Source organism: Musa acuminata, chromosome BXJ3-6, assembly GCF_036884655.1.
Source record: "Musa acuminata AAA Group cultivar baxijiao chromosome BXJ3-6, Cavendish_Baxijiao_AAA, whole genome shotgun sequence".
Taxonomy (NCBI): Eukaryota; Viridiplantae; Streptophyta; class Magnoliopsida; order Zingiberales; family Musaceae; genus Musa; species Musa acuminata.
Genome location: NC_088354.1, coordinates 10505690 through 10528939, shown reverse-complemented (window position 1 = coordinate 10528939; position 23250 = coordinate 10505690). Strand labels below are relative to the sequence as shown.

Here is a 23250-nt window from a genome sequence, read left to right as displayed (position 1 = left end):
TGCTGTCCATGTGCTGCCATTGCTCGTTACAGAGAACATTGCGAATGTAAGTTTGGGGGTGCCAATTATCTTTCTCATGACAGGAGCATATGATGATAATAATGATGAAATTTGGAAGAATGATATTTTTGGTTTCATAAACGAATATAGTGCCTGGATATATCAAGAAATTAGATTTTTTTGGCTTAGAAAAAGAACAAAAAAACAGCTCTAGAGGATTCATGCAGTTCTAGAAAAGGTGGACTTGAAGTTAAGGTTGTGGTGATTACCGAGAATAGCTACTGATACTTGCAGTGTATCCAAATGAATCATACTAGCACTGAAGTTACTCGTGTTTGGACAAGAGTAATACTAGGTAAGTTGTCTTGTTGCACTCCTTTTAATCTCATCGGAAATGTCCAATAAAAGTGAAATCCAAAATGTATGAAGGGATACCAGAGTGAGAGACAAGCCGAATCATCATCCTTTGCTCTTCAGAGTACCTTCCAAAAGAACCAAAGAATGTATCAAGTTGATATCTGGTGCATGTCACTTGCTTTTTCATTGCCTTATTCCACCAACAATTGAACCTCTTGAGGCTCTCAGACCATCTTGCTCTACCTCTAACCTTGCTTCAAGAAATCTCCCTTCAATGTATTCTCTTATACATCTGCTGATTTCGCTAAGGATATAGATATATCAAGATCTGCAAACTTGTGCTGGTCAATGCAATCTGGATTCAAACATGATATATTTTAACATATCATGATCAACCTTAGAACATACAGAAATTTCTGAAAAGTTCTACACAGAATAAGCAATTAGGTGGTCTAACCCACACTGATGATTCTGCTACGTATGCATGTTCTTTGAACCTTCACAAGCATTAAAGTAAACAGCAACTTGAGCTTTGCTAATTTCGATCTGATCCACTTCTATTCCTTCAGACTTGGAGTTATCGTCGGGATGCTTAACCTGCGATCTGTTCAAAAACTGCATTTGGCCTCCACCACCCGAATTAGTTTCATCCTTTTCTTCCATGCACTGTTTATGCAAGTTAGATGAGATCTTTTTAGTGCTCTAAGAATGTAGATCTTCTGGAAAACATGGCAGTGGTAAGTATAGTGGTCAAAGAAGATAAGTAGATGAGCTACAAAGCATAACTAGCAGTTGCAAAACTTTTCATCAGAAATTAATTGTAAAATGATGAATGAAGATAGGATATTAAGATCGTCCATAGATCTTACTTTTTTACATGGTGACCTTGAGGTGAAAATCTGTGATCAGAATTCTCGCATAACCGAAGGAAATTTCCCAGTTACCACAGCTAACCTGCTTAGTGTAACATGTAAAATAGTTCATTTAAAAGAACAATATTGTAATATCAGACACTGCTGCTAATATAGATAGTTTACGCTGACTGAATATTTGTGTTAAAAGGACCAATGATAAAAAAAACTCGGCAGCAGAAAGATTTTTTTTTTTTATCTTCCAATTTGGAAAACAAGGAAACAAAAGATAAATGGAAAACTCTTGGTAAAGTTAATCGACGGTCAATGAGACTCAGAAATCTGCTGCCTAAAAATGCTGCACTAGAGCATGAAAAAAGCTCTTTGGTGTACTACTTATACAAGTCATCCATGGGAATATTGCTTTTTTTTGCTCTTTCTATGCATTAGCTAACTTAGTTTGGAGTACTCTAGATTATATACAAGCAAAACAGTGGAATAAGAAAGAATAACAAAAGACAAAATACCATCAACTTCATCTCTATGCAACAGAACAGAGGCATTTCCAACACAACAGTGGCAAACATTGTGTGGGGGCTTTCTTACTGTCAAATTCCCCAAACTCAAGGGTATAACAGAGGCCTCATCAAATAGATATAACTTCATAAAGTTGGCAAGAACATCAGAGATGTGGCCTTGAGAACAAGGGAAAAGGTGTCAGCACAGCAAACGAACTTGTCAGAGATCAAACCTCATGGTTCCAAAGATCAGGAACTGTGTTCTGACTCCATCTAACATCATAGATCCAGGAAGCAAATTGTTGAACAAGATGGTTGTACACATTACATTCTACCAGTTGCATACCCTGAAGACTCTAACCATTACCAGAGTGACATGAGAATTTGCTTCCGAATCCTAAAATCCTTTTCAGAACTTTTACTAATATATACCCCAGATTCATCAGAAAAAAGATACTCCAAAATGTTCCTGTGCTAAATCAATGATATCTTTTAGCCATCAACATAAACAGGCTTATAAAATTCCACTATAACTCTTAATTCAACCACGAAGTCTGTTTCAGGGACATGTATGTTCACAGACATTTCCTTTTCACTCTCTCATGCACATAAACTCTACATTTTGCAAATCCAATCTACCTTCCTCCTAATCATGCATTGAAATGAAAAAGAAAAAGAATTGTTCCCAGAGTACTCCAACTACAGGAAAAGAAACAATCCAATGTTTGTTCAGACATTAAGAGTAATTGCTTCCACAGATCAGTTTCCCGGATATAATAGGTTGATGCGGTAAGAACACAGAGAATTCATACAGTTAAAAGTTAGTCCGCTAGCTGAAAGAACAAGTGAACCCCAGGTAAGTTAGTTAACGGTCTTTCATCATAAAGCCTTTCTAGGAGCATTTAGTTGAAAGAAGATTCTGCAATCTATTCTATGCTGTACTTTTCCATCACCTAAAAGTAGCACAACCGCCATGGCTACAATTGGCTATCGAACTCGTCTACGGGTAGTGGCAGACTAATTAGGTCATGACAATTATTTATTGCAGTGTCCAGCTGCAAGTGTTGACCTTGGAGAGTCGATTTATGATTCAGCAGGCAATAAATGGAAACCTCCAGCCACCGAAGGCTACCACCATGCCTAAAGCACGACAGCTACCGAAAAGAACAGTAAATTACCTACCAAAAAGAACACAAAGAGAATGATTCAGAGCCCCGCCGTGAACTGCCCCTTCTCTAAACCTTTGCCCCAACAGCTGCCACACAGCTGTAATTCTTTAAAGCCAGAGGTTTCCCCCCGTCAAATCAAGGAATCCAAAACACCGCCCACTAAAAGGTGACGCCTTTTCTGACACGAGGAGGGGTCATGGACACCGCCCAACCTAGGTTTTGCGGATCCACGTAAATCCCACAGAGATGGTGAGATCAGGCCGAGCGCGCTGACAAGATTTAACAGAATGGCACGCCAAGATTCGATCTTGGACGGGCGAAAGCGACATGAAATCCAATAAATGAATGAAAAGCCACGCATCGAAGATCGAAAGGAGGATGCGACGAGGACGTACCGATGGCTGGTGTCGCGAGGAGGACGGCGACTCGATGAGGTCATCGGACGAGGGGAGCGGATCGAGATCGATGTTGCTTGCTGTCGACGTCTTGTAATAGGGCGGAATCGACGGAGATTGGTTTTGGGGTTACGCCACGCCTCCGCGGCGGTCAAACCAATTGCGCTTATCCTAACAAAAGGGGCGTATTTTTTACTCACATCAAATTATAACATTTATATATAAATAAAAAGAATAATATTAATGATTTATATAAAAATATTTTTTTTTTATTTTTTAGAGTATTTACATAACATTCTTTTAAAGATATTTATTATTATTATTATTATTATTATTATTATTATTATTATATAAATTGACAATTTTAAATTTAAAGGAATACATTTAAAAATTAATAACTTTGAATATACAAATATATTAATAAGTTGGAGATTAAGAGAAACTTTTTACTAATTTATTGATGAATTCTGGACATAAACTCATTCTGGAGAAAAAAAAAATCCCTAAGTCAATGAGAAGTAAATGTCAAATATCCCACAATAAATTAGGATTATGAGGTGATCTCCTATATTACCATCAAAGTTAATAGCATTAAGCTCTTAAAAGAAGAATCAAGTAAAGAAATAACTCTCTCTATTTAGGAAGAAGAGATCTCTTTACTGTGGGATATTTGGCATTATAATAAGACAAGCATTAAGTGTGGTGGATTCTTAGAAGATGTGAAGGTCTACTGCACAAATTAGATAGAGGATTGATGTACAACTAAGGCTTTTGATCGGATGAAGCTTCCATGTTGGCAATGTCACAGGTAATGAGTTCATAAGCATGTTTTGGACCATATATGAAACCTCCAAGAGACTGCTGAGATCAGTGCCCAAAATGGACAGCAAAAGACAAGATTCAATAGCTTAGAGGAAGAAGAAGAAGGAGGAGGAGGTGCATTGGGTGCATCAGATGTGGTTCATGATTGGCCATGACTCCATGGTACTTCAGCAAGCAAACTCACCAACCACTTGGAAGCTTTTCCTTTTTCTTGGTTGGAAAGCTTCTGTCTGCTGCATCAGTCTGCCAACGCAGAGGAGGCAGCCCCCATCACAACTCACAGCTAGTAGTAGCAGTACAGCCATGCATCTCTTCTTTTAATAGCTGGTAATGGCACTGTTGAGGTGTGAGGGTGGCAGGGACAGTGGCCAGACCTGAGCCACCGGCTGACATCCATCCCCCTGACTTGAATCGGACAGAGCCACACAATTCCAACAGAACCCTGATGGGGAGTCACAAGAATGGATGGTTGTTCCTCTTCACTGTGCCATTTCCATGCAACTCCTCCACCCTCCTCCCCTGAGCCTTTTCACTACTCTGTTCAACTCGAGTGCAGCTTAGCTTGTCTGGTTCTTGTTGGATTTCTCACGATCAATTCCAGGATTCAATGTTGCTCCTTTCTTCTTTGACCAACATCTGAAGTATATCCCAAGCACAACCTCCATGGAAAGATTGGATTTTTCCACACAGAAAGGCATTTGGATATCCAATAACATCGTTTGGTTCTCCAAACTGGCCATGTCTCCACCAAGAACTCACAACACAGGAACTCATGGAGGAGCAAATTGTTGTCATAGTTGTTTGTGTCAGCTTATACAACCAACCAGTTTGCAGGGAGCTATCAGATCATTAATGAGATGATCCAATTGGTAATTCAATCACGGAGAGAACATCTAACATAAATGGCAGATCATTTCTTCTTCAAAAGAAGAAGAAGAAGAAGAAGAAGAAGAAGAAGAAGAAGAACCTGATTGAAATGAGTGTGCAAGTCTTAACACAAGATTTGCATAGACTGAAATCCGTACTGAGAAGCCAAAGATGTCACGAAGACAACACAAGCACATGAACTGTTTCAACTGGTTGGTTTCTTACTCTGATCTATAGATAGAACATGAAGTCCAACACAATCTATATGCTGTGTGAGCAAAATCAAGTAGACGACATGATCGATCATTTCCACGAGCAATCTTTTCCATCAAACAAAACATTTCATATGAATCTTTCAGGCCCCCAATGAGATCTTTCTTGCCTTCCAAGAGAAACAAAAACTATACCAAAGGGCAAAGCAATGAGCGAAAGACATCAGGAAGCCACCTCGAGCCTGGGCTCGAAGCAGAACCCGGTGAAGAGCTGCAGGGGGAACCTCTTCGTGACGGGGCTTTTCGTCGACCACTTCCACAGCTTCTGGGCCATGTCGAACGTCAGCAGAGCTGGGGAGCCAAAGCTCTGGATGTAGATGAGGTCGTCGGCGCCGCTGCTGGCGAAAACGTCGTCGAACTCACCGAAGCCCTGGAAGAACTTGTGCGGCATTCGAGCCACCTCTCGCCACTCCTTCCTCCTGTGCAGCTCCCAGATGCCGATCCCCTTGATGATGCCCGGCCGGTCGTGCTTCCCGATCCCGCCGACCATGACCAGCCTGTCTCGGAGGTTCATCAGCCTGCCGCAGGTCAGCGAGCATGGCACGGAGATGGCCATTTGCATCAGGGATGTGCGGGAAGGTCGGGCCGAGAGGTCGTACATCACCAAGCAGTGGCGCGGCTCAACGTTCCTGAGCACGGCGGTGGAGTAGACCAAGCAGTAGAGGACTCCATTGCAGATCACGCACTCGTCTCCTCCCCTCCACCCCACCAAGACCTCGGTGAAGGGGGTCACCCACGATCTGGCCTCCGACTCGTAGATGTGGACGGAGAAGTCCCACTGGTAGTAATCCTGGGGCACCTGCTTGCACTTGGCGACGGCGACGGTGTAGCCGTGAGTTCTCCGGTCCACCGACATGGCGAGCGCGCTGTAGTCAGGGGCTCTCTCGCCGGGGGCGTCGTGCAGCCGCTTCCAGTCCCTCGTGATGGGGTTGCAGACGAAGATGCGGCTCCGGTTGTCCCCGTCCATGAAGCAGACCAGCCCACAGGAAGAGGAGGCCGACCAGTTGCTCTTCTCAATGCAAGGGAGGTCGAAGCTGTACCACTTCCGGAGGCTCGGGTCGTAGGCGTAGCCCGAGACGGCGTCGTCGCTGCAGGTGAACATGAAGTACCATGGCTTCTGTGGCGACATCTTGGTCCATGAGTACCTCCCGGAACGCACGGCGTCGTACCACCGCCTGCAGACTGAGCTCGATCGGATGATGCTCGCAATGGGCAAGAAGGACAAAACCTTCTCCAAGAGGTCATCAGGCAGGATGGCGTCCAATGAAATCAATGCGTCTTCGTCTCGGTTGTCACTGTCTTCGGGGAGTGGCTTGAGCCCCCCAACCTCGCCCCGGAAGTAGGTAACGGGATAAGACTCCTCCCATGATCTCTCACCCGCCATGAGGAAGATGAAACGGGGCGACAAGATCAAACTGCACAGCACGGAGAACAGCGGAACTAAAATTGAGATGGTAAAAGAACCAACTTCGAGTCAGAGAAATCCCGAGAAAGCCTCGGACGCGATCAGGACGCAAGTAAAACAGCAAGAAAAGATGGATTTCCTGCGAGATCAACGAAACAACACACAACATCTTCTTCCACCGTGTTTTGCCAGCATAATGAAGCGAAAAGGTGGGGTGCAAGAAAGACCAGCGAAACACTGATCGCTTCGGACGGCTGTTGGAAGAAGACAAAGTGCGGCCGAGACAGAGCCAAAGCCATTCACATTATCAAATCATCGAACACCTACACCACCTCGCCGGATTTGCCAGGGCATCGCATCGCATGGAAACAAAAGAGCCAGACATCACGGAGCAAACGAACATGGAGTTTCTTCCTCCGGTAAGAATCCGAAACATGTAACACTCCAAAACCAGCATCAATCAAAACATAATCCAACAGCAATCGACAGAACCAGAAAAAAATCACAGAAAGAACCAGGAAAAATGTCATCTTTTTGCTGCCCAAGATCAGAGTCAAAGCAAAGAGGAGCACCTAAAAAATCCAGACTTTCTATCCTTATCTGAAACAGTTCACTCCTGCATCGCCTGGGATCAAGAGAAGAGTGCTCCTACATCTCCTTCGCGCTACAGTGGAGTGGACAGGGACAGGACAACCAATGAGCACCAGGATTTACTCGAGATAAGGACCGGTGAAGAAGAGGAACACACACGGAACAGATGGAACAGTGGGCTATGTTTCAAGAAATAAGGGAAGCGAGAAAGAGGCAGGCATGACTATGTAACAGAGAGGAGGAGAGGAGGGTGGAAGAGGAAGGATGGGCTGCATCACTGTCCTGTGGTTGTGACCAAATACACACATATATATACACCTCTTTTGGATTGAAGCAGAAGCTTGTTTGGACTCATTTAAGGAAATGATGGTTACATTGCTGGACCCCAACCTTTAGCCTTCAGATCTCATGAGCTCTCGAATTCTCCTTCCAACCTCACTGTGCTTATTATTATTACCTTTTGGGTGGAAATGATGGAGAAGGCAACCATTTCTTTTCCTCCTTTAATTTTCAGCACCGAGGATGATGACACTCAAAGAGTCCTCCTTCTTCTTATCCTACCCCTCCCCTATGGTAAATGGGGAGAAGGTAGGGTTGGGTGCTTTCTTTGATTGGTTGAGGTGCCATTGGTCCTCCTCCTTTTGCCTGACCTCATGCCACTACATTGCTATGTGGGTGGGTAGTCATCACTTGCTTGTCATTTGTTTGTATTGTCCATGCATACTCTTCTTGGAATCTAATATGATAATTTGAATATCGATGATATCTCGATTGGTTCAATTTGATTTAAGTTCAGATGTATAAGAAATCGATTGTGACTCAGGAGAATACTTGAAAATTGATGTTCATGTTGATTATCATGTGATAACTTATATTGATTATCATGTTTAAAATATTTTTTATAACGAATTAATAGAAAGAACATTTACGATATAAGCGCGTGGACTATTATTTTGAATTGATATTCACGTGACATATGTTGAGTGGGTTGTGTTATCCTCTCACTATCATAAGATTACAATGATAGTCATGTGATTTATGAGATAAAATAATGTGCATTGTTCGCTTCGGATACACTCGAAGGAATATTATTATCCTCTCACGGATTCATGGCTTTCTTGACATGCTGCTTAAATTAGAACCTTTCAAGCTTGTCCTCAAGGTAACCCACAAAGCCATCCGGTGAGCAGTATGATTGGAATCCCCACAAGATGACATAAATCTATTGCTCAACCATCCAAAAGATGATGGTTTAATGTACTGAACATTTAGATTCTTCTGGTTGCAAGCTATAACGTTCATCAGAATGCAATGCAATTATCGTGCAGAAAGAGTGGTGTGTCTAAACAAATGACTCATTTCTTATGGTGCAAGTAAGGAATTCAATCTTTTCATTTTGCATCCTCTTTTTGCAGACAAGCAAGCAGACTCCATGGGATGGGATGGATGAAGGAAAGAATGAACTGTGGGCGCATGCATCACTTGTTGGTTCCATCAGAATCATATGTTGCTTGGCGACCGGTAATGTGTGTGTTACAACAAAGATGACAACTCCGACACCACTACTGGTATCGATGAAGGCATATGATTTGGTGGTGGATCAACATGCCTTTTTCTATTGCTTCTGACCCTCCAAATGACATGGAAAGCGTGTGCGCTACAGACAAGTCATCGAGTAGTGGCAGCACCACTCAGATCGCCTTTCAAGTCATGCCCTTTTCTTCGGAGGCTTTGATTTGAGATGGAGACTGTGGCAGCAAAATCCAAGTCCACATCAGACTGCAACATCAGTGATGCAACCAAAATGCATCTGTCCAAACAAGAAGATGAAGTGAGAGACCTCAGTTTGAATCGATCGCAGTGACGGAAGTGGAAACAGTCCGATAGGAGTATCGATTTGTTTCTAGAAATGCAGCGGACGAAGGGAGAAGATCTAAAGGAACTAATAGTCAAAAAGATGTATCCGACGTCGACTTCAGAATAAGGCTGTGATCTGTGGAGTCCATTGATTTGGCTGTACCGACTCGACAGCAATTCCCTGCTGAGACAGGAAAACGAAGTCCGGTGGCGCTTTCTGTAAGGAAAACTCGGGGAGACTGCGGCGGTTAAGGGGTAGTAAACAAAAGAGAGAAGCATGGAGATGCGTGTTGGAGTAAAGGGTTATGTCTCCTCGACTAAAGAAGAAGAAGATGAAAGAGAGAGAGTTTTTGAGCCACAAACTATGACTTTAGTGGCTCAGAATGTTCTGCGGAATGAGACATTGAGTTGTGGTGCGTCGAGCAATTTGCGTCTCCTCTCTCGAGCTCTCCACCCACTTGTGTTTGCATAAAATTCGAGTCATCTCTCCATGGTTGAGTTTACGGTGCGTGCTTCCATGGATTCTGTCGACCAATGTATTGACGGTCTCTGACCAAAACAAAGATACGCATATTATAATAAAAGAAAAGAAAAATAATAATATTTCCAGAAAACGGGATCTAATAATATTTACAGTGCAACATTCTATGGTCCCATCATCTTAAGTGCGAAAGAAGAAGAAAAGAGAACATGGCATGAAAATAATGGGAGACAAAAGTCCCAGGATTACAAACAAAAGCATGGACATTCCCAAAGGATACTCGAGAAGAAACACCACGGTGTTACAATAGAAAAGCATGCACATTCTTCAATCCATTTGGTACATACAAAGATGAAGCAAAAAAGAGGTGGTGGGGGTGGGAACCACTTCATTTTATACTTATCGTATGCTGCATATGTATACAGATATCTTAAGCTGCAACTTTCACATTATTAGCGGATGATGCAGCTTTTATGGGAGGAGGGTTCATTTTTGGTCTGAAACTTTTTTACCTTGCACCTTTACTGTTGCGAGAGTTTTCTCTCCAAGTCGTTTGACTCTTCCGTTAACATCTGCAATGACTCCCAGCAGTGCCTCAAGCAGCCTCTCTAACATTTCTCTTAACTTTTCATTCTCTTCCTTGCTTAAATGGACATCAGGAGCAATACCATTCAGCTTTGCCGAATGAGCCAAACCTTCTGCCTTACCTCGAGCTAGAGAGTCGGGTCTGCTAAAAGACATGCTTTCTTGATCTGAAGCTGCACCATCAACTTCATTGACATTGGTTTCGAATGTATCAGCCGTAGAGATAGATACATTCATCTTTTTTTTATATTTGCTGCATCAGGAAGCAGCCTTGGATCTGATCCAGCCAGACCCATCTTTCCCTTCTACATCAATGTTTGCTTGAAATGTTTAATCCGAAGAAATGTCTTCATTTTTAATAATACTGATGGCATCAGGCAACAGCATTGGACTGATTCCATTCTCTTGGCCAGGTTCAAAAGCTCCCGGTGAATGAATGACCTTCGTTGTAAGTTGGAACCGGAAGGAGTGTACCCATCCTGTCAGTATCTGCTGCCTGCTTTTCTAAGTTGCCAACTAGGCATTTGAGCGTTTCCATTGTCGGTGACACCAGTGATGGGGGCAGCATGTTCAAAGCATGGAACTTCTGTGACTATGCGGAGGTCATCTGTATCTCCCACCGTCTTCTCAACAAGGTCTGGGTTTTGCAATTCAGGCACTTGAAGATCCTCCAGCTCGGTATCAACTTCATCACCCTGTGAAACAGTTTCCTTGATGCAGACTGCAGCTGTGGGTTCTACACGCCACACTGATTCAGGGTTAGTTGTTCTAAAAGAAAGCTTTGATTCCTCAGATGCCACTTTGGTAGCTTCTCCCTCTACCAAGTGCATTATTGGTTTCTCCAATTCAACATCAATCTTCTCACTAATTCCAGCTTTAGAACCGGACAGCTCATCTCTCACCTGTTTGAGAAAAGAGTTGGTCCCTTGACATTCTAGATGCTTGTCTGTCTCAAGTTTTGCCACCTCATCTACAGAGGTAGAGGGTGCCGCCTCTAAGACTTCTTGAGAAGTAGATGCTACAATCTTTATTGCATCTTCCAATCCAAAGGATTGTTCTTTCCCCACAGCATGTGATTCAATTGCGTCCCTCACCGCAGAAGCAAGTTGCTCTTTCATAAAAGCTATTTCTTTATGCTGTTCGATGATTTGAAATTATTTGATCCAGTTGCAGAATCTCGAGATTCAGTCACTAACAGTTTTAGATCTCTCTGTCGTTGGATAGTTGCTTCCTTTCCATCCGCAGATGTTATCTCCAACGAACAAGTTGCCTCAGCTGATTGTGATGACATTTTCCGGCACTAAATGGGTAGTAACAGATGGGTCAGTCGCAGAGGTAGCTCCACAATCAGAAACTGTGTGACCGGGGTGTTTAAGTTTCATCTTTTCGTGTCCCACGACGACTGGCCTGCCTAGCGAATCAAGCTTCTCTTGAAGAATGGTTAGCTCCCTAGCAACTGACTTTCTCAGGTCTCCGACACTTTGGCGCAACGCCTGTCAGATACACAATGGATCAATCAAAAATAGAAATAAAAAAGCAGAATACTAGCTAATTTCTGAAGCAAATATGAAACAGGAGACAGGTTCAAAGTTTCATGTAAATCCAATAACCCGCTAATCCACACCAATGGATTCCTTAAAAAATGCAGATATATGGATAATACAATTTTATAAACAATAACTGACTCTTATGGCACAGAGTTAACATTTATGAATAATTTTTTTAGTCATTGCAGAAAGAAAGGCACCATGTGAAGATAGGTGTGGGATCACACACCTGAATGGTATCCAGCTGCAACATAAGATTCATTATGGTCTCACTTGCTGCAACCTTGTGTTTCAAATCTTGGTCTGTGGAGGAGGATTCATAGTCATTGCAGAAAGAAAGGCACCATGTGAAGATAGGTGTGGGATCACACACCTGAATGGTATCCAGCTGCAACATAAGATTCATTATGGTCTCACTTGCTGCAACCTTGTGTTTCAAATCTTGGTCTGTGGAGGAGGATTCAAACATCTGAATTTTGTTCTTCGCCACCTCAATTTGTTGACGAATTTGATGTACTTTTCGTAGCTTCTCAAGAGGTTGTGATCTTCTCACCTCAAATCCTTTATAAGCAGATCGAATAAGAACTGCTGCTGCATCTTCCTGTGACAAAATTTTCCTTGCCTTCTTTCCATCAGTAATTATGCTTTCTGTGCTCTCCATATGCCTCTTCCCCTCGTCGAGTTCACGTGGTGCTTTATCAATTGGTTGTTGATCATCCTCCTTCTAGTATCTCTACTGTCTTGACCTTCATAACCTTGAGTCCTGCTCCTTTGTTGGACTGTTGATCATTCATAATCTTAGCAGTTTCTTCATTTAGATTAGTTGTCATCATCGCCTGACTTTTCTTTTTTGAATTTTCTGCTTCATTTGACAATTTAACATAAGGTTCTGCTGCCTGAATCTCTTTTTTAGGTATCTGTTCCTTCTTATCTTTTACTGTTTGCTGTTCTCTTTCTGTTTTGTCCTTGTCGGCTTTCTCATTGACCTTAAGGACTGGTGAACTAGGAGACCTCGATGTGCCATTTACCATCTTCTTCCTTGGCAGTGGATCCACTCTCAACATATAGAAGGTAACTTTAATGTCTTGATCTGTGACAATTGTTTGCTATCTGATGACTTGTTAACTCCATTCTCTTGTTTTTTAGGTATTCTAAGGGAATTGTCCTTCTCCTTAATTTTGTGCTTCTCATCCATGTCCTCTTCAATATGCCTAACAGGGATGATCTTAGTTCTTTCTTTCTCAGCTAATGCTTCTCGATGCCCAAGAGTTTTGCGCTTGTCCTCCACATTTCTTAGTAATTCACCACAGTGCTCATCCTCAAGAAGTATGGAATGGTTTTTAACTTTGAGGGTGATTTTTCTTCAACATTTTGATCAAATTTTCTCACCACCAAATATTTTACTGCATCTTCTGATTTATGATCACCAGGAATCCAGATTATTGGCCATGGGAACTGATTTCTCCATTTATCAGTCTGCAGACTCTTATTTTCATCTCCATCCTGTTTTCCAACCTCAGCTGCGTTGATATCCATAGGAGTCCATCCTGCGTTATCCTACACACCACGAGTGTTCTTCCTGCATTGTCTGATGGCTGCGAAGAAGCGGGAAACGACGAGTCTAGTAATCTCTGCTCAATCCTCCCATGAGAGAGCAGCTTCCGCTCCCATTTTACCCCATTTCCCTCGCCCCACGAACTTTGGTTCACCCCATAAGCCGATTCCGCAACCCCCTCCCAGATCAGAACGAACAAAAGGAACTCAAACATAACCCTACCCCATTAGGTTTCACATCATAAGGAACGAAAATTTCAAGAAGCGCCATACGAAAAAGGAACATTCAGGGCAGAGCATGGAAACGATCGAACCTGGTGAGAGTAACCGCGAATCGATCTGCGAACCCTTTCTTTCTTTCCTTCCCCTCTCTCTCTCTCCCGAATCCTTCGACTCCGGAGAAGAGCTTCACAATCTTTCTCCGGAGAGGAAGTCCGTTATAGCGAAGCGAATGGCGCGCAGACCATTCGCACGCTCGGCTCGAGTGGCTTCTCGACCCTTCTCGACTCTTCCCGCTCGAGAGGCGAAGTGGATCAACATCAGCCCGTTTACGGCCCAATTAAAAGACCGAAGGCCAGAAATTGACCCATGCTATGTCTACGCAGACCGTTGAGCTGCAGACCGTCTGATTAGATTTCCTTTAATCATGTCAGATACACGAATCGTAAGGCAGCACTGTATCCTATGGACATGCGATCAGTGATTTCACAGGTGAAAGGAATTCATGGATGACTTGAGAGGTCACTCATTCGTTTTCTGGGCAACAAAATGCTTGCTGATGTCCATTGAATCAGCTCAATTTAGATTAAAGAAACAATACATTCTGCAAACAAAGATTCCAAGAAACTTCATTGCTAGTCCCTGTGCTTCAATGAGCAGAGAATGACCATCGCCTGCATGAAACAGATACAAGAAGGAATAGCAGCCAGATGACTGAAAGAACAGTAGGAAGTTGCAGAGGAGCTTACTGGAGGCATCCTTGCACAGCAGAGGAACATTAAAGAAAGGATAACTTGCATGATCTGATGTCTCATAGGTCCTGCCAAAGAAAGAAGCAAAGAGAGGGAAAGAGAGAAAAAGGCCTGCAAGAGCTTGCAGACAAGATGAGCTTTCTTACATTTCTTAATGCCACACACTCTCTTTGACAGTCAAGGCTTAGATTCAAAGTCCATGCACATGCACTTCTGATGTGGAAGAAAAGGAAGTTGGACTGATCCAAAAGGTCATTCTGAATCTGAATCACTGGTTTCACTAAACAACAATGTTCTTGGTTGTTGGATGGTGCTCCTCAGGTCCACTGTGTCCTTTTCATGTGAATTTTAGATAGGTGAATCACCACATTACTGGTGAATAGATTTATATAAAGGTGTTTACTAGACTCAATTAGGTCATGGCAAAACACATTTTATAATGGTTTCACTTTGCAACTTAGTTCATGAATAGGTAGGTGCTAAGTGACCTCCTTCCTCTAAGAACTACCACTAGTCTATGTTGCTAATGAGTCATGAAATCTTGCCTTAATCTATTCTACAAAGAGGAAGGAATAGAGCTTCTTTCCTGCCATGGATGGAGAACACTCAGCATCCAGTAAGACTGGTGGCATCAGAACAGAGGTCTGTCACAGGCAACAACAAAACAAGATTGTAGAAGGCCAAATGTATGGAAATCTCTGGTGTAATTCATCAGTTGGTGCCACTGAATTCCACCCGAATCACATAAGCCAGATGAAGAAATTTCCTGAACAGCAAAGGTGTGGCTGAAGAACAAGTCTTGCAGATTAGACTATCCCTTGCGCAAGCACCAAAATTGCCCATACAGAGGTGAAAATTATTGTTTGTTAATATAATAAAGATTTTTCTTGACATAAAAGGTAGAGCAATAGATGTATTCCATCTGATGTTATGCTTTAGTAATGTGATGCTCTTTCATTTGTGCCGAGAGACTAACCAACACGCAAGCTGATCAACAACTCACAGTACCACCTCCTTTAAGCTTGAGTGGCACCACCAAGTCACTAGCATGCCTGCAGTGTTCTCCAACTTCACCTCTCTCATTCGGCAGTGAACACTGTGAGGACACCAGTGGCTCCCAGAAATGCCTCGTGGCGAGCAGTGGAGCCACGAACACTTCTCATGGGTCCTTGGACAGTGTCGACAGGAAGAAGAAGAATCTTTCGTGGCTCGAGGGAACCCAGAAACAGCGGATGGCAGATTCGTCCGAATCTACCCAGCCCCGACCCTTCGCTTCCCTGCAATCCACCAGCTTGAAAAGTCTTAGGCGGTTCCACCTTGACCTCAGTCGGCAATCACCGAGAAGGGTGGGATTCTTGGTAGAGTGGGAAAAGGAATTGCTGTCGTCGCATAAACCTACCCACCCACGTCCCGGATGAAGAGTGGTGGCTCAGTTGGGCCCCACTTGTGACATCCGCATACCGCTAGTTTTACCACGACGAAAACGTGGCAACACTTGTTTTGTCATCTCCGCCCAGTCCAGGTGGTTCCCACGTTCGCAGCCATTGATCTGACGTAGGAGATGACGTGCTCATAACAACGACCACGTGACCGCAACCCTGCGCCGCCACCCCCGTTGGGCGGCTGTTGTCCGTTCCTCGCGACTTTTGCATTTATGCCCGTTAAAAGCATGTTATTTCCGTATCTTTCCTCCTACAACATAGAATACGACACAGTCCTTAAGTACTACTATAATGTAATTAAAAAATACTATAACTGGTCAAGTATTTTTGTACTGGTTATCGATAGTTAAGAAAAAAAGGAATTTTGATGTTAAGTCCAGCAAAGACTAATTTTGATTTTACTGCAATTTTTAGGGTAAATTCACAAATACAAATCTCAACCTGCGAAAAACATATACATTAATATAAATGTCTAAAGGGGTTTCCATGCAAAAACGACGCCTACTTTTAACGCATTCGCGTCGCCCCTTTCTTTCAGGATCCGTGTGGTTTCTGGTTTCCGCTGCCGTCCGCGAGGGCGAGCGAGAAGGAGTGGGAAGGCAAGCAGAAGAAACAAGAAAACCCTAGCTTTTATCGCTTTACCGCTCGAAATCTTCGATTCCTTGTTCTTTGGAAGCCTCGATCCGATGTAAGGTCCCTTTCCATTAGTTTTGTTGTCTCTTATTGTTCCGGGTTGCAGATCTCCGGTGCATTTACATCCGCCTTGTAGATTGGTTTTCTTCTTCCGTTTCCTAATCGGTTCTGAGGAATCTGGTGTTTTGATGGAATTTTCTCTTGCCCTGCCTCTGTTGGACGCAGATTTGTGCTTATTGCGTGATGTCGTCGGTATGGAGGGTTTCGATTTTGTTGAAAGAAGTTGTCTGTATCCATCGTATTCGGATTTCAGTTGTTCTCAGTGTTTTTTCACTTCTAGTTTGGTCTTTTTTTTTCTTTTCCTAACGTCTTGGCCGATTTTATTTGTTTTATCGATATGATTCCTGTTGTTGTATTTTTATTTTGTGATTCTTTGTCTCGGATTTCCAAGACAGCTTTCCGTCTTTATTCTGTGGTTGAAAGTTGTGGATCTTTCTCGATATATGTCCATGGCCTATAAATAGACGGAAGGTAGTGCGATATGTTGATCTTCAAGTCGGTGCCACTAAGTCTTGTCCGATAGAAAACAAATATGAAGTAGTAGTAACTCTTTCTCTTGCCACTTTTTCACTTTATTTGATCCAGATAGATCTATCATCATCACCATCACCTATCTTTAGCATCGTGAGGTCTGGATCTGTCCTTTGCTCACCACTTCATCAAGTTTTTGAGGTTGGTATGCTTCTTCAGACTGACTGCAGATTGTAAATTGCTACTAATCTTTAATGATCCCATGTGCTGTTATATTTAGAATCCTGCGGTAAGCTTGTCAATGGGCTTCATGTTGTTGTTTGGTCTTATGGTGAAATCCTCTTCTGTCTAGTGCACATTTTTCTTGATTTTAGAAGATTTTTATTGGGTTCCTTATTATGTTTGCATAGTGGAGCTTTTTTTTTTTTTTTTGGTTATAACTACTTGCTTCTGTGTTGAGGAACCTTTTATTTTCCTGATGTCTCGTACATATGCATAGTAGTAACTTTTTTGATCTTATTACAAAATTTATTTTTCCCATAATGTTTATATTAAGGATTAGAAATATACACTGAGGGCTTATGTACAGTGATATATATTATAAATGTAATGGTATATGGTGAACTGCTCTGAGGGGTTGCTTGGAGACATATCCTCATCTTTATTATGCTTTTTGGCAGATGCTCGGTGCATTAGTAGAAAGAAATTATTTAAGTGCCCAATACTGGTCTGATCCCTGACCCAGAACTAGATCTATACTATCTGAAATATTAGGGGCTACCACGCGATCCAGGCCTCCATGAACTGGCATCTCCTGATTGGATAGCAAGTTGTGACTGTTTATACTCCTGTTTTTGTTTGATTTGATCCAATGGTATTGGTTAGTTTAGATCAGGTTAGTCTTAAATAAACTGGTACAAGTCTACTTCGGATAATTTGGATTTGATCTGAAGAATTTTTTGTATGAAGAATTTGACATGAGATCAAACTTGAGCTGGTCAATAGCTGGTTGCTTCAATTAGAATTTCTTTATTTTTAAAATATATTTTCCTGATATTATGTCCTAAACAAATAAGGATCCTCTGCCTACTAGTGGAATTGAAGCTTTGAAGTATTGGAGAATTTGGGGAAAAAAATAACCTGTCTCTTTGTTTCTCAATCTTTCCCTTCTCCCGTCCATCTTCCTGTTCTCCCACTCTTTCTTCCTCCTCTTTTCCCTTCATTCCTCCCATATATCTTCTCTGCCCTGAACATGTGAAACAACAAGCTTCCTTCTTCATATAGCGTAGTATGCCAGTAAAATCAACTCAGTAACCTCGAACAACGTTTGTTTCTCAGCTGTCTAACTCTATTACAATGCTTTTCTGGTATTTATGCAGCATTATGTCTGCAGTGTGATATCAGATTAGGTTGGAAACAGATCTTACCTGGTTTGCAGTGCTTCTGCAGAAAGTTCAGGACATCCTTCATCACTTACAGATCTTTCAAATCTGCAAGGATCAACAAAATATCTATGACATCTTCAGTGCAGTTCTGTATATCAGGACCTTCTAGATCTTTGTTCCATAGCTTACAACAAATTGTGTCACTCGCTGAGAATTACATGTTTTAGAAATTGGTTTATTTCAATATTACTTGGATTTCTCACTGTACTCTGTCCTCACAACGAAGGATGTCCTAATGGATCTTGCTTCACAATTCATTTAATGGAGCTTTACAAGCTAATGTAAAGGGATAGATGGTAAAAAGAAAGGAGAAGCATGGAGACATCAAGAATGATGGGATTCTCTAGGAGGGTTTTGAGATGTAAATAGGATAAAAAGATGTGGACAGGAACAAATTCCAGGTTTTATGCGTCAGAAAGTATTACAGAGGAATAAGGATATGACCATCTCAAAGATGGGGACTATTTGTAGGTGGAGTGCACCACAGAACCTAGTTTTCACAGTCATGGGTTTTTAGAAGTCAATATGTTTCACAAAAGAACTATATCGCCTTTAAAGAGCAGGGGATAATGGAAATCAAACTGTATAAAGCCATATAATGACGATAGGTTAGACAATTAGAATCGATTATCAGACTATACAAATAGAAAAAGAATTTGAATTTAATAACTCAAATACAGAACTCCTATGTTCTAATTTGTGCTTTGCACACATAGCATATCATTTTATAAAGATCCTTTATGATGCTTCAATGCAGCTAAGGATTTTGTGGCCAGAAAGTTCCCTTGCTACGCTTCAGATAAAGTGGATATTGTTGCCTCAAGCAGTGGGTTGCCCTGGAAAACATGGATACTTTAAATTATTGTATTCGTACAAGTGAAAATAAGATATCATACTTCCTTTGATATTAACACCGTTTAGAGAGCCTGTCGTACATGGGAAGCAAGCACTTCACTTGTATTCCCTTTACACTAGTCCTATGGTGCCCTTTATATCAACTATTTGAGTAAACATTTAAATAACTGTTAGGTTTACCTACACATCACTTGTCGCTGAGATTCACTGTGTATGAGAAATCCTGCCAAACAGTATTAAATTGATGATTGGTTGTTTGATTTTGCTTTGCCTGCTACGATTGACACTTTGTTAAGCTCTTGCATTTCTTCAACTTAAGATAGCAGGTAATAAGTCATCCTGTTTCTTCATTCTTTGTGTATTACTTTGTTTTCGATCTTTGATGGTTTTGATTCAAGTGTTGTGCATGAGCAAACTATGTGACCTTCGGAGTGTGTCCCTTTCCTAGAAGGAACCTATTAGGGACCTATAAGTCCTTGGGACCAGCATGTCCGGATGGTTCTTTTGGATGTTTAGGTGGAGTTTATCATTCTGGATTCATTATTCCAAGTCAATTTTCTTTTTTTCTATTTAGGGTATGACCGTATGAAAGAGTTTTGTGTTTTGCAGACTTGGAAACTTAAAATACCTATGTTTCCATTAGCAAATTGAATGGCCAACTAATAATTGTTAGACTCGTCTCCATATCAGTTGTCGTTTCCGTGTGTTTAAAAATACATGTAATCTTTTATCAATTGATAATTGGTTGTATGGTTTTGCTGTACTGCAATATACAAGTATTGCTTAACTCATCAACTAATCGCAAATATCTCATTCATGGTTTTTATGTTACTTATATTTGATCTTAGATGGTTGTGGTTTTTGTACCATGTGATTTTCAATTTCTAAGGTGTGCTTTCTTTCATGTGAAATTTCTATGGATTTGTTAACTCCTCGGAATCAACTCAGCCAGGCACTTCTACATTTGATTGTCTGGTCTGTTCTATTGTTGTGGAGGAATTTCCAAGTGTTATTTTTTGTCTTTTTCTTAGGAGAATGAATGCTAGTTGCAGGTGGCTTTTTCTATGTTATATTTGACTTTTATAGTTGGTTTGTGCAGAAACTAATTTGTTGGATCTAGCTCCAGTTATAGCAAGTAATGTTTTAATTAACTTGTTCAACCGGAAAATTTCACTGCCTGGGTGTCTTTCTTGATACCAGTTTCTGCTTGTCATAGTCTGATGCCGAACCTAAGACTCTACTAAGTACATAAGTAACTCCTCGAAGTTTTTGGTAAATGGATCATTGTGATACATCAGGATTTGTCAGTGGAGGTTGCAATGACCTTTTCAGAGATCATGAATACTTGTTCTGATTCTTAATCTCAATCAGCCCCGGAAGTTAGGCAACTGTTTATTTTCCTGTCAACATATATTGTTGAGGTTGTGATCTTTTCTGCCAATTGCTGTTATGGATGATAGTTTTCAGCTTTTCAGACTTGGTTTGAATGTCTCACCTGGAAATGCTTTTAAGAGTTTGGATCAGAATCACACTGATACTACATTGCGGATTGGTTCCCCTTGCCCCTCTGGTCCTAACGATTTGAGTTTGAAAGGGATAAAGAGGAAGTGGTGTGATGTTGATGGAACTGGTACAGAAAATGCTTCATTAGTCTTAGGTTTAGGCCGACCATCAAGTTCTTCAGATAGCAGCAAGAAGAGCTCTGCAACAGCTTGCACCATGTCTTCAGCCAAGGAAACTGATGATGGGTCCTCCATGGATCTTGGACTAAATTTTGATCTTAATCTTGGCAATGAAAACACAGAAAGTGCGAAGAAATCTGCTGTTTCTGTTCCAAAGATGATGAACGCTGAGCCTAACTTTGATCTTCAGTTAAGTTTATCAGTAGGCCCATCTGAATCTGTTATTACTGGTGTAGTTCCAGACTCGGTTCATCATTATTTTCGTTTGGACAAACCAGTAACTGTTAGTCAAGTGCCAGCAGTTGACGAAGGATCAGTTGATAAAGGATCAACATCATCACGCCAGAAGCATGGGAATAAATTACTGCCACACTTAACTATCACTGACACAGTGGGAAGTTCTTTCTCCAATTCAATGATTTATGCCAGATCTCCTGGACAGCCAGATTCCTCTTCCTCAACCATGATGCACATGCTGAAAAGTTCAGTTGCCACTTCCGGGATTACTCAAGCACAACAATGCAATAGTAACCCAAAAAATTGTCAGTTTCCTGGATGTGCAAAAGGAGCCAGAGGTGCTTCCGGACTATGTATAGCTCATGGCGGTGGCCGGAGGTGCCAGAAAGAAGGTTGCCACAAGGGAGCTGAGGGCAGGACCATCTTCTGCAAAGCTCATGGAGGTGGCAGGCGATGCCAGTATCTTGGCTGCACCAAGAGTGCTGAAGGTCGCACTGACTTGTGCATCGCTCATGGTGGTGGTCGTCGTTGCAGCCATGAAGACTGCACTAGGGCAGCAAGGGGAAAATCTGGTCTTTGTATAAGACATGGTGGTGGCAAGAGATGCCAAAAGGAGAATTGTACCAAGAGTGCAGAAGGCCGTTCTGGCTTATGCATTTCCCATGGGGGTGGCCGACGTTGCAGACATCCTAAATGTACAAAGGGTGCACAGGGCAGCACAAATTTCTGCAAGGCACATGGTGGGGGTAAGAGGTGCACATACATGGGTTGCACAAAGGGGGCTGAAGGAAGCACAACCTTCTGCAAGGCACATGGTGGAGGGAAGCGTTGCGCATTTCAAGGTGGTTGCACAAAGAGCGTGCATGGTGGTACCCTTTTCTGTGTAGCTCACGGTGGTGGGAAAAGGTGTGCTGCACCAGAGTGCACTAAAAGTGCTAGAGGAAAGACAGATTTCTGTGTTCGTCATGGTGGTGGAAAGAGGTGCAAGGTTGAAGGTTGTGGAAAGAGCGCTCAGGGTAGTACTGACTTCTGCAAGGCTCATGGGGGTGGTAAGCGTTGCTTTTGGGGCCAACCTGGTTCCAATCTCGGTAATGGTGGCCCTCCTTGTGACCGTTTTGCTAGGGGGAAGAAAGGCCTCTGTGCTGCACACACTGCACTGGTGGAAGATCATTGTGTACATGGTGGGCATCAACTGATGGCTGCAACTTCAGAGAATGGAACACTCAGCAAGCATGAGAAGATGAAAGAGATTATTGATCTAGAGGGTCTCCTGGAGATGAAAAATGGGAAGAGCACCCTCTTTAGCTTTGGTGGGTGTGATCAGAAGGAACATATGCATACTACAAACCCTCTTAATTCTAGGATGGCTTCTGTTCCAGAAGGTAGGGTGCATGGCGGGAGTCTCATCGCAATGCTGGCCACCGGTGCAAGTCTCGGTGGTGATTCTACAAGCCAAGTTGATGGTGGTAATTCCAAACAGGGGAACCGTGTTTGAAGTCCAAAATACCGGTCCCCTATGTTTGTTCCCTGTGTGACCTGATTTATCTGCGGCACTTCGTCAGCACACATCATTGGTGATTTAACTGTTGGGTAGAAACATGCCTGTAATTCAACTGATCCAAATAAGGGGTAATTGTTCGCCTTGTGGGAGCCAATCCTTGCTGTAGGTTCTTCCCCCTTAACATAATAGACAATGAGTTGTTCTGTTAGCATGTGGTGTTGGTGTAAATGTAAGCGCGATAGTTCGTGTGGTCTTTTTTCTCTCTTCTTTTAGGTCTGATGTAATTTGTTGTCGCTAGCGAAAAATGTACAGATGTACAGTTCTTATGCTTATCATGTAATCTGGATTTCTACATAACAAGGTCCCTTGTAGAGTTTTGGACCATATGATGTACTTTGATTCAAGTTTGTTTGCTCTTAAGTATCTTGATTGTTGTGGTCTCAAATGTTACATTAACACCCATGAGGTTATACTTCCTGAGCCTGTTAGGCTTCATTCATAATTGCTTGTCGATGTGGCCTAAATTGTCAGTGAGGGATGCACTGTATCTTTTTCTATTGGTTTCTCATATCTGTGCTAAGGTCTTCAGGTAAACATCGATACAAAAAGATTGAAAGCTGTGTAACAAATAGCATTATAAGAGTGCCCCAAGCCGAAGAAGGTTCTAGATTTCTTGTTTTGG

At 42.2% G+C, this 23250-nt stretch overlaps 2 protein-coding genes and 2 long non-coding RNA genes across 7 annotated transcripts; 1 reads left to right on the top strand and 3 right to left on the bottom strand.

Moving 5' to 3' along the window:
• Positions 1 to 245: 245 nt before the first annotated feature.
• On the bottom strand, positions 246 to 3458 carry LOC135639915 (uncharacterized). The gene is made up of 3 exons (XR_010497082.1): positions 3291 to 3458; positions 1227 to 1311; positions 246 to 1023 (listed from the first exon to the last, which is right to left on the bottom strand). It is a non-coding gene; the product is annotated as an uncharacterized LOC135639915 (long non-coding RNA).
• A 1792-nt stretch (positions 3459 to 5250) lies between these two features.
• Positions 5251 to 7541, bottom strand: LOC135640360 (F-box/kelch-repeat protein At3g61590-like). The gene is made up of 2 exons (XM_065154708.1): positions 7229 to 7541; positions 5251 to 6666 (listed from the first exon to the last, which is right to left on the bottom strand). The coding sequence occupies exon 2, from the start codon at positions 6633 to 6635 to the stop codon at positions 5415 to 5417; it is 1221 nt and encodes a 406-aa protein (XP_065010780.1). The 5' UTR covers positions 6636 to 6666; positions 7229 to 7541; the 3' UTR covers positions 5251 to 5414.
• A 2243-nt stretch (positions 7542 to 9784) lies between these two features.
• Positions 9785 to 13751, bottom strand: LOC135640631 (uncharacterized). Its single transcript, XR_010497413.1, has 3 exons — positions 13586 to 13751; positions 11947 to 13490; positions 9785 to 11663 (listed from the first exon to the last, which is right to left on the bottom strand). It is a non-coding gene; the product is annotated as an uncharacterized LOC135640631 (long non-coding RNA).
• A 2461-nt stretch (positions 13752 to 16212) lies between these two features.
• On the top strand, positions 16213 to 22991 carry LOC103987782 (uncharacterized). Of its 4 annotated transcripts, none has more exons than XM_009406182.3 (3): positions 16213 to 16372; positions 16963 to 17049; positions 20248 to 22991. In XM_009406182.3, the coding sequence occupies exon 3, from the start codon at positions 20598 to 20600 to the stop codon at positions 22560 to 22562; it is 1965 nt and encodes a 654-aa protein (XP_009404457.2). In that variant the 5' UTR covers positions 16213 to 16372; positions 16963 to 17049; positions 20248 to 20597; the 3' UTR covers positions 22563 to 22991. The 4 variants fall into 4 exon arrangements, with proteins under 4 accessions (XP_009404457.2, XP_065013714.1, XP_009404460.2 ...); XM_065157642.1 differs by having other exon boundaries at positions 20235 to 22991; XM_009406184.3 differs by having other exon boundaries at positions 16222 to 16372; positions 16967 to 17049.
• Positions 22992 to 23250: the final 259 nt, after the last annotated feature.